Source organism: Mastigoproctus giganteus, chromosome 12 (assembly GCF_048544385.1).
Source record: "Mastigoproctus giganteus isolate SK-2022 chromosome 12, ASM4854438v1, whole genome shotgun sequence".
NCBI lineage: Eukaryota > Metazoa > Arthropoda > Arachnida > Uropygi > Thelyphonidae > Mastigoproctus > Mastigoproctus giganteus.
In genome coordinates, this window is record NC_143586.1 from 44,674,463 (window position 1) to 44,690,920 (window position 16,458).

Here is a 16,458-nt window from a genome sequence, read left to right on the forward strand (position 1 = left end):
ATGGCAGATGTGTCATGGCAATACCATGATCCATGCTTAACCCTAATCTTTAAGCGCTATGGAAGCGCAAATCAGTACAGTCAGGTGCCTAATAGAAATGGGATTGGTGGGTTAGTTAATGTTAACTACTTACTTTTGTGTACCATCCTCACTTTATGGTAATAAAATGTACTCGTATATGAAGTATGATCCAAAGGTTAGGGGACTGGCTTTGTGTCTTGAAAATTGCGGGATCATATCGAGATGAGACTTGTCGCAACATGTTCGGTGACTTTCTAGACTCTAACTGCAGCTGCGTCTCACTGCTAATTCAGTGACTGTGATTCAGATGTAATTACTGAATTAGCGCACGTTGAACAGAAGGTATTTTATGTGTTTTGTCACATTTTAAAGTGAATAATTTTACTGAGCAGCAAATTTGCACTAAATTTTGGTTAAAATTAGGAGAAAGGGCAACAGAAACCACGAAATGCTAAAAAAAAACAGCTTTTGGAAAGATGCAATGTGTCATTAGAAGATTTTCAGTGACTCGCTTGGCTGTCCTTCAACTTCAAAAACCAATGATTGATCAGGACTATTGACCACAAAGAGCGGTGAGTTTTCTCATGTCAGGATCTTCTTCAACATGCTTTTGAACTACATTTTGTTTTTCCACTATTATTGGTAGCGAATCGTGGGTTTAATGCTATGACTTAGAAACGAAGGTCCAGTGCTCTCAATGGAAGACCCCATCTTTTCCAAGGCTCAAAAAATCAAGACAATGTGAAGGTCATGCTTATGGTATTTTTTGACTCACAGGGAATTTGTCTCTCATGGTGAAACACCGAACTAGGAATACTAAAAAACAGTTATAGGGCAATTACGGAATGCTGTTCAGAGAAAATGGCCAGAAAAATGGGTTTCCTAGAATTGGTGCATACATCCTGACAACATCCCTGCACATTCGGTGTTTCCATTCAGGGATTTCTTGTGAAATGCTCTATCATTGTGATCTCCCATCCACTATGCTTACCGGATTTGGTTCTCTCTGTGGTTTTATTTTGATGTCCCAAGCTTCCAGTCCTGTTGAAAGGACACAGATTTGCAACGTTAGTCGATGAAAATCTGTGACCTTTCAAAGGGACTGCAAAGGAAAATTATTCGGAACCCGATAGAGGAATTATTATCGATTCCAAAAGAAGCCTATCAGGAAAGCTTCCAGAAACGTTGGAATCGGCGTGTACAGTGTCAAGGAGACTACTTCGATGGAGATTCAGCGAAATAGCTGATAAGTTCATCATTTCCTAAGTATTAGTTCAGTCCCCTAGTTTTTGATCACACCTCGTGTGTGAAGATAAATAGAAAGGCTTAATCTCCCCTTTTGAAGAGGAGCGAAATAAGTTAGGAAATTATCGGTGAAACTGGAAGGGTTGAAAATCATAAACCAGATGGCATGCAGTCACAATAACCTTTTACTGGCTAATTAAATAACTGTATTGAATAATTGACAGAGAATTAAATTAATGCATACTTACAATTTCTAGCTCCATGTAATCATTGCTAGTGCTGCTATCTATCCTTACCAGTACAGCATTATCTGCCATTGTAATAAAACCAACAGCAAGCAGATCAGTCTTAGTATCGGGTCGTTTGTCATGAGGATATACGAAGGTGATTACCCCAGTTCCTGGTCCAAACTCATAGGCAATGCTTTCTGTAAATGATAAAGAAATGTGTTGAAATGAATTAAATGTTTTCGTTCTTAAAAACACAATTTTTGTTTGTATTATTAACAAGAACAAATTAGGGGAACAAATTTTTGCTGGAACAGAAGTTAATATAACGGGTCTGAAATTACTCATATTACCCTTTGATCTCCATTTGCGATTCAGAGGATGTCCACAGGGTCCTCCTCTGAATCGCAAATATATGTATAAATCCTGCAGGATTCCAAAGGATGAATACGGTGCTGGCCAGTATAAGAGAAGCAAAATATAGAATAGTAAAGTTACAGAGCGATTAAAAATACTGAGAAGCCTACAGCAGCTACAAGTTGATCTGTAACAGTACCACGAATAAGGTTAAGGCTGCGTATCAGTTGGCAGAATCGCTGCCCTCCAGACATCGAGTGGAAAAGACCCCAGTTCAAGTCCCGTCGATGAGGTGAAGAATTTTAATGGGGCTGTTTCACAACGTGGCTGAGTTAGTTGGTCTCAGGCGAGAGTAGCATGGTTTCTTCTCCCGGAAACTCGGGTTTTTCGTCCAGCAAACAGAAAATCGATCACAGAACGCATGCAATTTGCAGACAGTATACACTGAGCAATATGGCCTTAGTTGCTGATGCTCTTAAAACCCTACTGCAACAGCAACAAGGCTGCGTATGAGAAAGCACTGGTAAGTATGGGAACATGGCATTTTTTCATGTATGTGAACACAACGAAGAAGAACGCGAATCATATAGAATCCGTGTGTAGGAAAGTTAGATAATTCAGCTGATGAATTGAACAGGACTTTGCATCGGTGGTTACTGACGAAAGACCCTTCATGCCAAGGAGAGGCTGTGTGCGAGTGATGCAGAGCCATATGAAATTACAGATGACTGTTTATTAGAAAAACATTTGAGCCTAAAGGCAAGTAAAGTTCCCAGAGTTGATGGCATATACCCAGTAATTTTGAGAGGGATAGCCAGAGGGTGTATGTGACCATTGAGGTGAATAATGGGGACACCTTTGGACTGGAGAAATGCCAACGTGTCGCGAATACATAAAGGCGGTTCTAAGAGTGAAGTCGGTAACTATGGACCAGTTAGTCTGACTTCAATGGTAGGGAAAATCTTAGAGGCAATAATTAAGCGGGCAATCCAGACACATTTAGATAAAAATGGCATTCTGAAGGACATACAACATGGTTTTATTAAGGGAAAATCATGTTTTTTAACCAACCTACTTAGCTATTTTGACGCAGTTAAATGGGTGTAAGGAACAATTTTGACATAGTTTGTTTGGATTTTAGCAAGGCATTTGACTCAGTCCCGGACGACAGATTACTGTATAAGCTTGAACAGGTTGGGATTACTGATAAGATTCTAAGATGGATTACTGGGTGGTTGCAGGGTAGAAGGCAGAGAGTTGTGATCAATGGTTATTCTTCTGATTGGTGTAACGTCAGAAGTGGGGTCCCCGAAATGATCGCTTCTTGGATCACCGTTGTTTCTGATTTTCATAAAAGATATTGACGAAAGGATACAAGGCGTAATGCCAAAATTTGCAGACGATGTAAACATTGGTAGAGTTCTTAATTATCAGTGCCAAGCAGCGCTTCCTCAGGATGACTTGAAGAGGCTTCAGGAATGGCCAGATAGTGGCAGCTAAGTTTTAACGCAGCAAAATGCAAAGTCATACTCTTGGGGAACAGTAACCCAAAAATAAATTACAATTGGTGGGGTTGAGTTAAAAACAGTAGACGAAAAAGGGAACCTGGGAGTTACGATACGAGCATATAAGAAGTTTTCTGAAAAGTGTAAACAGGCGGCCAGAGGAAAGTATGGTGTCCTATCGATGGTTTATAGAACATTATCCTGTAGAGATAGAGAAGTCATAATCCCACCATAAAGGCCGCAATTGGAATACTTTGTCCAAGTATGGAAACCTCATCTGAAAAAAGGCATTAAGGTTCTTGAAAGAGTCCAAAAGCGGACAATTAGCATGGTGAGATCGGCAAAAGGGCATCTTACGAGAAATTGCTCCTTATACATAACTAGGCAAGGTTGCCAAGTTATGTATAAGGTTGTTTATAAGGCTCTGAGAGGGTTTAATAAATGAATGAAGGCGGAATTTTCATTATTATAAAAAATTCCAGAAGTAGAGGCCATAAATTCAAACAACAAGGAAAAAGGTTTAGACCAGATTGTAGGATGTTTTCTTTTTAGCCAGCGAGTCATCGATTACTGTAACAAGTTGTCCTGAAGGTTGAGGCTCACAGTTTGAAGAAATTCAAAGTTCAACTGGATAACCTTTATGAGTTGGGAAGTGCATAATTTGTTTGTTTCTTACCTCTTTTTTTTTTTTTTTTTTGGTCAGTGCATCGAAAGCTGTTGGCTTCTTTGCACTATTTGGCTAATACTAAGACTAATAGCAGAAATTTTCAATATTATGTTGGCCAGTGTTATTAACTGAAGACATTGAAACAATGGAACTTGAGATGGTTGGAGTACATCAATGCAAACAGCAGGTTAGTGATTTTTATAGAAATTTTTGAAATGGAAGTTTGTAGAGAGCAATATGACAGAACAGAAGTTCTGTCGTATTGAAATTTTCGGAAGACACCCCATTTAATTTCTGGGTTGTGTTCTTCTGAATGTCTGCTAAGTCCTCAAATCGTTTTCCTTTGAGGTGGATTTAATTTTCCGGGACAGAAAATAGTCGCAAAGTGCCAGATATAAAGAATAAGGTGGATGCTCCAATGTTGTGATCTTGTTTGTCTTTAAAAACTCTCTCACTGCGACAGGGGAACGACACGCGCATTGTTATGATGCAAAAACCATTTGTCAGGCCATAAATTGCGCCGTGTCTTTCGAATTTTTTCGTGGTCTTCCTAAAATCTCAATATAGGAAGACCTCTTAAAATCTCAATGTCTGATTAACAGTCTGACTTGGCGGGACAAATTCATTATGAAAAACACCACGACAATCAAAGAAAACGAGAAGCATTGACTTGACCTTCTATCGAAACATTCTTGCTTTCTTTAAACGGGAAGAAGAGGGAGTTTGTCACTGAATACTTTAATCTTTGGTTTGTGGATCATACAGAAAGACCCATGATTCATCTCCTGTTTTCACTGAATCCAAAAATTTAATAACTACAGCACGATAGACCATGCGCAGTAGTAAGGTATTGCTAAGCAGCGATTCTCGTTTCATTTTGGTCACACCTTGTACGTTATGACGGAGGACCTTACAGTTTTCAACAGAATAATGAATCTCCTGTCACAAAGCTGTTTGTTCTGAGAAGGCTATTTGCTGTATTATAAGCCAAAGAAGACCACCCTAATAAAATCCGACTTGCACTCCGTTTCGTCTTGTTTACTTTTAGTGTCCCAATACTTTTGATCACATGGTATATATTAAAAACCGATTTCTCTGATCATCAGAGGATTCCGTTATTAAAGTTAACACTTATCCTTTCTATTCGTTATCAATGAATAAAACTGCAGAAATATTTTTCTAAACTCTCTCCAAATAATTCTTATACTTTTCATTTAATGCTTTCATTTTAAGGAACAAACATTGCACATTATTTTTTTACAAGAAGCACAGATATTAACAGTCCTACTAAGCCACTTCATGCAACTAACATTTTTTGTTTGTTCTGGTTAATTTGTTTTTAGTGCTGTATTTTCTTTTTATGCATCAATACCTTCCCTTTTTTGTCATTACTTTCCTCTTCTTTTTTTTTAGTACTTTGACTAAATGAAACAAAAGGACGGTGTTCCATGTCATTTCTTAGTGCTGAGTAATTATTTTGACTTGCAAGGAGTCTGGCATTAAATAAGATTCCTATCTTACTCCCATAAAGTGGAACGGGAAGTTCACAGATTAGTTCTTACTTTCTTCGATTTTCTTGCAGTCAAATATCAATATTTCTACCGAATAACATGCGAAATGACATCTGCTAAGCTGGGAAAACAATAAAAAGCTATAATTTGGATTTTCATCCAGATCTCATCATCGTCAAGGTTACATCGAAACGATTCTCATTCCACTCGTTATTTAACTTACCGTCAGCACAAATTGGTCCAGAGAATGAAGTCATATCACAGTCACAAGTGTAGCTGTTCCACATCTGCACACAAATACCATGGTTAGCACACGCGCTATTACTGCATTTGGTAATTGGACCTAGAGGAAACGAAAAAAAAAAAGGTTGGAATAACAAAGCTTGGCGATAAAAAAGACACTTTAAAAGACATTTTTGTTTACAACATCCACCAAATCAACAGAACCACAACTAACATTAAGAAATATATAATAAAATCATTGTCAATGCTTCTTCCTAACAAGAACTTGATTTCGAATCCTGTAACGATCATAACATAACGCATAATGTCGCTTTGAAAAATTATGTAGATTAAAATATTAATTTTATTCATAAATTTAAAGAACTTTTCTCTTTAATAAAGAGGTTTTCTAAGTACACTACCCTACCATTAATATCCGGACACCTCTCCATTGATAGTTGGTCCAGTCCTACCCAAGCACCACTTGTCAGACAACTATAAATATGCTCGGAGGCCTGATAGGAGACAGTAGCACGATCGTGATACAAGATACCGCGATCAACAGACCGGTTTCAGCACCAGATCTGCAAATGGAAGCAGACTGGTGCTGAAACCGTCACAAAATGATTAGGAAAACCTTCGAAGGTGATGAAACACAACAGTGTATCCCCTGCAAAGAATCATCTGCTCGAAACACAGGCCAACGTTGTCGCAGCACAGGTTCTCAGTGAGAAGTGTGACACATGTCAGCTTCAGCCCAGTGCATATAACGCTGCACGATCCATGGCCTAGTTACCATGTACCTTGACTAGACCATGTACATGGTCTGCTTGGGAGCTATGGATGCAGAGGTCTGTCTACCGCTCTGGAAATTAATGCCTTATCTACGTTGTAGCAGCAGGTAGGAGAAGACTCATATCTGCATCAGCAGAACAATGCTCCATGTCATATTGCTCGCGTTGTGATGGACTGATCTGAGGACATGAGCGTTGAAAAGTTGGACTGGCCAGCCCAGAACCCTGACCTCAATCCAATAGAGAACCCATGGAATCAAATTGGATTGTCGAGTGCGGGTGGAAAGAGACTATCCAAGAAACAGAGCTATACGAGTAACCACTTTTAGGCCCGATTGGCGGAAAATGTCGAAGAACATTGCAAAAAAACACTGGTGTAGAGTGTCCCATGGAGACTAGAGGTTGTCATAAAATCTAAAAGTCTCAGCACACATTATTAGTTTTTTCCTATAAATAAGGATTATTTGTAGATATAAGTGTCCAAATATTAATGGTAGATAGTGTATGTAGTGATAGATGAGTTATCTATCGCTATATCATAAATTTAATACGTTAAAAGTTTGCAATCAGAAAACAGCCAGATATATTCCGCTAACTGCATAACTGGTGAATAATTGGTGTTAAACATCATCCAATTTAAAGAGAAGTGTTCAAAATTGATTTAGTTCATTACTGACACACTAAATCGATAAAATATATTACACTTAAACGTTTTGTCAAATTAGGCTGATTGGCATTGTCAACGTTCCTGCTAAATTAAAACTAATTTATAACGCGCTTGCAATTAAAACTAGTTTTCTGGAAATTGGCAATTGCGTTGGACAATTATAAATAATTGTCCAACGCAATTATTTACAACACGTATTTGTGCAGTTCATATTTTCAGTGGACAATTATTTATAATTGTATACAGCCAAACTTGTAGAAACCAAGATATTTTCCACTTCAATGAGAGAGCGTTAAATCCCTCTGCGGTGTTTCTTCGCAGATGCAAAATGGCGATAGTCATAAGGGGACAAATCCTGGATAAAGAGATGTGGCAGTACCGCCTAGAAAATCTCTTATAATGCTATGGCAGCCACAAGAAGCCGTTCTTTATCCTGGAGAAAACACACACATTTCATGCCACCAGGTTACAATGTGTCCCCTACATATTTTGAAACACGTCCTCAGGACACCACAGCAGTAGTTTATCACACTGTGACTAACTTAATCTGTTTCGAGGGCTGTGTGGTTTGCTTTACGAAAAACCAATTTTTCATCCCTCAAAATAAGCAAGGTGATCGATTATAGATATGTACGGGTGCACTGTATGAATTGCGTATATTCGTGGCCACTTTGCTTGATTTGCCGATTTTATAAGCAACCTAACCCAAACAAATTTATTAACCACTCAATTTTAATGTAGTTCAATGTACAGTAGAATTCCGGTTATCCGAAGAAAATTGGGGAACTACAGTATTTCGGATAGTTGATTTCGATCAAGGAGAGATTTTCTGCTCTCACCAAAGACCGACTGCCAAGGATTTGTTTCAAAACTTACTGGCTTCTCATCAGCTGTCAGGCGACTTCTATCAGGGGACTTATGTATTAAGTGGAAGAATATGGAAGTAAAAGTTCTACTTTTATGAAAATCCAGTTTTATATTGTACTGCGACCCAATTCTAGAGGGGTAAAGGTAATAATATAACAGTTAGTTGTTTTGTTTTGTTTTTTCATTTGTCTCTAAGTTTGAAATAAGCCAAAGTCTTCAGTGAGAACAAAAAGGCTCTCCAGGGCCGAAATCGAACACAGCTAAAGTACATCAATTGCGTTGAAATAACTCTGCAATCCTATAGTATTTAATGCATTCTGTTTATGCATATTGTGATTACAGATTTCAAAAGACCTAAATTATTATTTCTCGTTCTCGATAGAAAAATATCCATGTTCTAGCAGTTAATATTCTCTTCACTTTCAAACTAAATAAATAAATTTCAGATAGAATTTAAAACACGTAATTAATGATGCAGCTGCATTGACTGAATTTAGCCACCTTGAAACAAGTTTCAACTATATTAATGTTGAAATAACAAAAATTGTTACCTGCACATCCCCTCGATACTAAAGTACTTGGAATTAACGCATCCCTGGTGGGATCCATAGTTTCTCCATTGAGATCCAGAGATGCTAAACATCCTTCGAATCCGTGCCGAGAATGGATTAACCTGGGCAAGGAACTGTATAGCGAACGACGTACTCCCCCTAAGTAAAGAAGTCCATCCAAGTCCAGATGAGTGTTGGGTCCCGTGCTGGTCACTTTGGTGATCATGTCATCTACCATTAACGTATGCTGATGAGGAGAGGGTCGGCCAATCGTTACTGCGTGCCACTGGTTGTCATTTAAAGTGTTTCGGCTGTTCGAACGCACCTTTCTGGGACCATCACCGAGATTAAAAACGTAATGGAGGTGACCGTTAACTAGTTCAATGCCAATAAAGTCCTGTCCTTTCCCTCCATTGTAGAGCAACAAGCCATTGGGTTCGAGGGTTTTGAATTGAAAATAGAGATTCATAGTGGAATAGGCTTTGAGTTGTGGAAGTCCGATGAACGTATATTTGGACTTGAAGGTGATGGGATGATGGATCACGTGATCCTTCTTACCAAATTTTGCTGTTACCTGTAATAAAAAAAGAAAATATTCAAATGCTTTATATAAAAGTCAACGCTATCAGTGTTTGCTATGGTTGAAAAGAAAATGAACCTGAATGTCAAGTTGGTGGAGTCTTCTTTATAGCCCCCATTTAGATTATGAGAATACCGAAACAGCGCAAAAGTCGACTGTTGCAAAATGTTCTTAAAAATCGATTCTAATAACAGCTTTAGTATACGACCAGAAACATTCATCGCGAAAGCATAAGTAGAAACGAGATAAAGTCATCTTTAAGATAAAGGTTTTACTAAAGAGCTTTGTAGATGGTTCACTGATTTTAGAGAGGTCTTGCTGAGCAAATCACTCTCTAAATGCGATTTACATGCAAATATTTAAGTGCAAAGCGGAGACTCTGATAATAGTCGTGAATGTAACAAAGTGTGACAAGCGACATTACAAGAAAGTTGGTTGACCTCAACATTTGAGTATGAAAAAATTATTATGTTCTAAAAATATAAATTTAATTAAAGGTTTAAGTTATATAGTTTTTATCTGACAGGTTAAATTAAAGGATAAATTTAACGTCTTAACTTTTAAAATTTTATAAGTTTTAAAATAATTATATTTATTTTTGATTTTTAAAGGAATAAATAAATTTAAAACAATACATGATTGATTTGTTTTACAAAATTTTCTTTATTATTTTCAATAATTCATTAATCAAAGTTACAATACCACATTTTAAAATTTCCATTTTATGCAAATAAGCGATCTACACTAAGATCAAGCATCCACCAATTTTAATCCTACAGGAAAACTCCACGTACTCCACTCCTTTATTCTAATAAGCCTATACAGATAACAATAGATATTGAAGACAGTATCTGCTTCCTGACTCAGTACACATTTGCCACGCATTAATCGAATATTGCATATGAACTATGCATACCTTATATAGAGGGCCTCAGTAGCAGAGTGGTCAGGAGCAGGAGTGCAGTAGCACACGCATTTTGAGTAGACCGTGCTTCAAGCCATTGACTGCTAAACACGGTTGATCTGCCAACCTGCACTGGACCAGCGTGACAGATTACAGTCTATTTTCCTCAACATGAATTGTTGAAGAGGCTTCCATCCCGCAGTGGATTGATAATGGCTGCTGCTTACCTTACGTTATATAGATAAATAATGCATATAGTGGTATACGAGTATAATATAGTATCATATGCGTCTGTGGTAAATTTTTAGGTGACATTGAACAAGCAGTAAAAAGCATATTGTTAGTTTAGATTTCTACTTCAACTGTCTTTAAACAGATCTTTATATAAAGGTACGTATATTCTTGTTAGCTTAAGCTTGCATACATTGTGACATCGTAGGTAGCACAATTGGTAGAATCTCTGTCCTCTCCACACCTGTTAGAAAAGACCTGAGTTCGAGTCCCGTCGATGAAGTGAGGAATTTTAATGGGCCTTTTTCACAATATGGGTGAGTTAGTCGTTTTTTCTCCCGAAAACTAGGATTTTTCGTCCTGCAAAACAGAAAATCGACCACAGAACACACGAAATTTACTGGCAATATGGCCTTAGTCGCTGATGCTCCTAAAACCCCCACTACAACAACAACAGCATACCTTGTATCGATTTCGCTAAACAGAATCAAGATTAATTATTTCTAATTTCTTACTTATAGCATTTTTAAACCCTGTTGCTAAAAATTTTGATTCCATTATAATTAATCCAAATGTTTTAAAATCTTATATCTTCTCTATACATCTTTTTAAACTTCCTATATCTGTTTAACTGATTTATTTCGGTTCTGAAACATTGCATCGATGAGTCTAGGTAGAAACTAGCAAGTCTCTTACTGTGATTACTTTATTATAAAACTATATCCTCAAGGTGTTTGCGAATTCCTTGCTGGAAATGCATCTAAAATTCATTTAAATGTTGCGTGTTATATATGATTTCGTTTCATATAAGTGTCCTACAAGGCTCAACTTTTGGCCTTTGCTTTTTAAATTCTATATAAATGATTAACTTTAACATTTCAGAACTTTCTATTTAGATTTTTTTGTCATATACAGGTAACGTAAAATTATTTTCGAAATAGTATCTTCCGATTAAGTTTTGCTCGCGCTAATGAGATAGAAAATCGGATAATTCTTCGTTTTTACTACCATAAAGACCTTGGTGTCCACTTTATTTCAAATGTCTCATTTATTATTCATCCTCTTTTTCTTTTGTTGTTGGCGCATCGGCTTCTGTGGCCATAATGCACCTCCCAAAGTTTTTGCATTTTACTCTGATCCAAGCCCGAGGCGGGATTCGAACCCGCGACCTTTGGGTTGCCAGGCAGGCACTTTACCCACCTGGCTAGCCCGGTCGGCATTCATCCTCTTACGATCTCTAACACTGCATACCTAACGTTGGATCCTAATTTACTGTAAACATACACTTTATTGGAGTTGATTAATAATATTATATAAGAATAATAAATTTTGGGTTAGGAAACCTACCAGGAAGTTGTTCATTTGTCCACTATGAGCCATTTCTAGGTAAGGCCTTCTATTAAAAGTGAAGTGTTGTAAGTGCCCAACAAAATTTGATGTTTCTTTCAATGGCTTGATGCTTTCTGGGGTCACCGCACCTACGTGTAGGGTATGAACATCCAGCGTAATCATTTCTTCACCCAAGTCTACAACAAAACAGACCAAAAATTAGTTAAATTATCATAAAATGCAGTATTATAAAACTCGATCCTATTGCATATGCCCAAGTTTTTGCAAATTGTATATTTATTGGAAGGAAAATAATTACTTAAAAAGTAATTACTTAATTACTTAACTCTCAAATGTATAATTATTTGTTTATATTATATTGTATTATAATCAAGCTTTTCGTTCGATAATATTTGAATTCATGAGCTTTCTGAGCAGCTTCCTGCTGCTAAAAGAGTTAGGATATGGTTGCTCTAATAAAAACAATTTTAAAACCATAATTTAATCCTTAATTAAATAACAGATTCAAGTCATTTGATTTTTTAATAATTATGAAATTATTCCAGTATTTTACTATAGGAGGCGCTTCTTCCTTCCCTTAAAAAAAGTATTTCGAAGTCAAAATGACACATTTCAACGAAACAGGAAGTTTGCTCGCAGCGCCCCCTAACGTTGCCTAATACATCCACTTCCTACAATAAATAAATAATAATTTATATATATTTTTTAACGTTTGGAGATTTTTAACCAAAACTTGAAAAGTTGGCAAGCTTTAAAGTAGAACATATAATTCAGTTTCTACTCAGTAAGAAATTAATTTATCAGTCGTACATATCAAATATTAAACAGTTTATAAATAATGATTATAATTAATTAATTTTAATCAACACCGTGCGAGTATATTACCAACTACTATTGAAATAGTTACCAATATGGATTATATACGCTTAAGAGCAGGTATTTCAAGATATATCTTCGAAGCTAATAGCTTCGTGCAATCAGTATGAATAGTTTTAAAGCAAACATTGGTTAAATTCGTAAGAGAGTCTGATAAATCGGAAAACTTAATGCGTAAATTATTGCCTGACTACGCACTGTTAAAGTGTCATTGATTGGGTTAACATATAAAACAATTTGTAACGCAGCGCACGATGCTAAAGTTTCTAGCCTAGCCAAGTCAATAAATTGCCACAGCCGTACGCCAAATGCTTCAGTTCCCATATAATCGAAGTAATTTGCGTCACTTCAGCTGCTGGGATTCAAGTTGCTAATGTGAACAGAACCCGGACGAAAGTAGAGCTTAGAACATAGAGGAGACTGTAAATAAAATTTATACCTATATTGACATTCTGATGGAAATATACAGCAAGCTGACAAAGGAGTGGATGGTCCCTCTTTGAACTGCAAGCGTCACTCGGGAGTGATCGTAAGTCAAATAATTAATTAAGGAAGGAGAATGGATGTTTGGAGCCATCGGTGTGATACGTTGCAACAACAGTTATATTGATTATGAATTAGAAAGCTTTCGTCTCGAGAATTACTGCCTCGTGGTGGATTAATTTATCAATGACCTCCGGAGAAAGTGAAAAATGTGCTACAGTGATCTTCATCAAGTGTTGACAAATCATCGATACTTTATTTGTGCAGACTTTCATATTTTGTGAGGTATCTTTAAATTCAAGTAAAATTTAAGGGCATTGCCTGAACTTAAGTTCAACGTTTTATTTTGACAATTCCAAACCACACATCGATCACTTAACGATTTTCATTACTTATGATCTAAAATTCATTACATTGTGAATTTTAGGTCGTTATGGTTCGCTCGATTCTTTTGACCGTGTAATAAAGATTAATCGCCAAATGGGTTCCGTGGATGGTATTCTACTACGAAACTAGAATATGCATTTATTCTCCTGAGTTGCTCATTTATATTAGTGGAAATTAGTTATTATTGTTCGTTGCCCAATGGCGCCTACTTTTCCCATGGTACACTTTAATGACTCCACTGAACAACTTAACCCCTTCTTTTAGGTCTGTCGTACCACGTGATTCTGAATCACTTGATATTTCATTTATCAGCAACCGGAAGAGTAAGAATATCTTAACGCTGGGCTCTCTATCAAACATTTTTTAATCGTTAATTAATAAATATTTGATAGAGAAGCAAAACTAATGCTTGATCAGTTTTATTTCAATTAAAATAATGATATTAGTTAGATTTCAAATTACTAACCATGACTTCTTGAATCTGAATCTAGTTGTATGTCCAATTTGTGCCCTCTTCTCTTGAGGTGGAGGGTGTGCCACTGGTCATCATTAAGCCCTTGTCCCATGTGATAGACCTGAAAGAATAAAGGTAAACTTTAAAAAGAGAAAAGTCATTTAGCAAAACTGGCATTAGTTACATTGCAAATATACAAGTCCATTTTATTGAGCTAATCCAGGGAACATTTCCTAGTAAAAATTAAAATGTTAAGTGATATTCAAATTTTAATGAGAATGACATAGAGAGAGTTTCTGTGTCCTTTAAGAAACAAACCAGTGATGAATTCTTTTGCCTTCTAGAATCAGCATAACTCAATACGTTACATCTTATACCAATTTCTTTGGTATGAGTGTCGTGTAGTAGCATCAAATCGTTACAGTCTCAATACAAGAGGCCCTTCCATTTCGGGCCTTCTGTAATGATGGCTGCAAAAGAAAATACTCTAAAAGTAATTAGGAGATTAAGTTTTCGTATTAACCAGTCAGCAAACGATGAGGTCAGTAAATGAGTTGAAAATTTTATTCGCCGCCCTCACGATAGCGATGTCAATTTCGACCACCCCTCTTGGTCATAAACAAGGGTAAGTATGTTCAGCTTCCCAGCTGTTTTCTAATCTTTGCCACTTTCAGCAGAGTGCGGGCTTCCTGGGAACTTACTGCTCCATGACAGTTACAGGAGTGAGTGGGTGGAAACCCGTTCACTTAATCTCCTATTAGTTCCTACAAGCACCTAGCCTTTGTTGCTTGAACCGATGCGTGACTAGTAGATTTGGATGTCTCCGCATTGTCGCTTGGCATACTTGACAGCTGAGGTAGCCGTTAATTACATTTACATACTGTACGGGCGCTCTTAGATCTGTCACTTGGCCATTACTTGACACAAACAGAGTAAAGAAGCGCCATCTAGTAGACAATACTTGACTGGCACCTTTCTGCTACTGAAAGAAAATTGCAAAGGCTTTTACAAGACCATTCAGTTCGGAAAACTTTTCACTAGCGGAATGAGGGACAGTCTAGAGGGAAACATTTATGGCTCTTTTTATGGAGCATAAAAGAGAGAATTGGAAATACTATTGGATGTTCTAGGTGGAGTAGTAGTAGGATTATACGATTACTAGAGCATTTAAATGAAATTTTAGAGTTTTAAGATTTCACTATACAATAGATAGAGAGCGTTCTAGTTGTCCTCATATCGTATAAATGCAATTTATGCGAAAAGAAGGTTATACACACACTCGCAATTCTGTATCAGAGGTGGTGGGCCAATGGTACGCGTTTCACGAGTGACAGGTACCACCCCGTACCAATATAAATCGTTTATATTTGAAGACAAATTTATTTTACAGTTTTACAATCTTCATCTCCATATTTGGAGTTAAATTTGCAAGTGTAATTTGTATGCAGAATTATACATCAACAAATTTCTGATTAGAACTTTGTTGATTCAGGTATTGTTATTTATTTTTTAATAATAAAGGCTATTCAGTAATTTATTTATTTTTATTTTTTTCCACTGGCACGAGAAAATTTTCATATTCTTGTTTCTGCTTATTTTTCTGAAGGTATATAAAAAAAGCTGGAATTCCTGGGAAAAATCATGCAGTCTTTCCTAAGATCAAATAATTCGTGGAAGTGGAGAGTTCAGGGACCTTCGAGGTGATCTGATCGAGATTTTTAAGGCTTTGAATAGATTAGCAAGCTCAATGCTTATGGAATTCTTCCTCTTGATCAAACTACACACCTGAGGGGCATAAATTCAAATTGAGGAAGGATGATTGCAGGATAGGTATTCGGCGGTTTGCTTTTAGCCAGCTGGTGGTTGATTGTTGGAACAAACCTCCAACTGTTGTTATGGAAGTGGGTAATTTGAATGAATTCAAGGAAGAATCAGAGGAGGGGATGGACAAGTGATGTGTGAGGTTGATTTTTGTTTGGTTGATGCTTTTTAAGCTTGCTTTCTTGCATCGTATGCCACTACTACTACAAATAATACTACTAATGGTTCTTTCCGTCTAGAAGAGAATCGTACCGTAACGTTTTCCGCACAGTGTAGAACTAGGACCGTACGAGGGGACGCTGATGACTAGAAAGAAGAATTCTTCGCAGCACGGAGTTTGTTGGAGCAGAAAGGAATCCCTCTAGTGACTGGCTTTTTCAGACTGGGATGCTTCCAACCCCGTAAAGGACGGGGACTATGTAAACATTAATGAATTGTTCACTGAAGTGAAGTGGGCCCACTGAAATATTCGAGTTCCATTGTTTATCAATTGATCCACACGTACAAATATTTTTCAATGTTCATATTCCCGGTGAAAATTGTTACTCTGAAATTTAAATCAAATCGAAAAATTCAGTTTTTGTCAGGAGTGTTTTTCTTGAAGAAAGGTCATTTCATTTTGTTCAAATCATAAAGAGTTTCTTTCCCGAATTGCAAAACCAAAGAGTTTTGCGATTCAAGGTGGATTCTGTCATCTTCATTCTTGAATTACACACGAGACAGTTATTTCAAGAGGTT

The 16,458-nt window shown here is 36.9% G+C and overlaps 1 protein-coding gene across 2 annotated transcripts in view; it reads right to left on the reverse strand.

Moving 5' to 3' along the window:
* The window catches only part of LOC150077002 (neurexin 1-like), a 265,455-nt gene that overhangs the window by 16,837 nt on the left and 232,160 nt on the right, over positions 1 to 16,458 (reverse strand). For both annotated transcript variants that reach the window (XM_090386277.1, XM_090386276.1), the window contains exons 10-14: positions 13,912 to 14,020; positions 11,697 to 11,875; positions 8,635 to 9,208; positions 5,757 to 5,876; positions 1,515 to 1,693 (exon numbers count right to left, since the gene is read on the reverse strand). In XM_090386277.1, the coding sequence (XP_090242403.1) occupies positions 1,515 to 1,693; positions 5,757 to 5,876; positions 8,635 to 9,208; positions 11,697 to 11,875; positions 13,912 to 14,020 (1,161 nt within the window). The remainder of the gene's footprint in view (positions 1 to 1,514; positions 1,694 to 5,756; positions 5,877 to 8,634; positions 9,209 to 11,696; positions 11,876 to 13,911; positions 14,021 to 16,458) is intronic.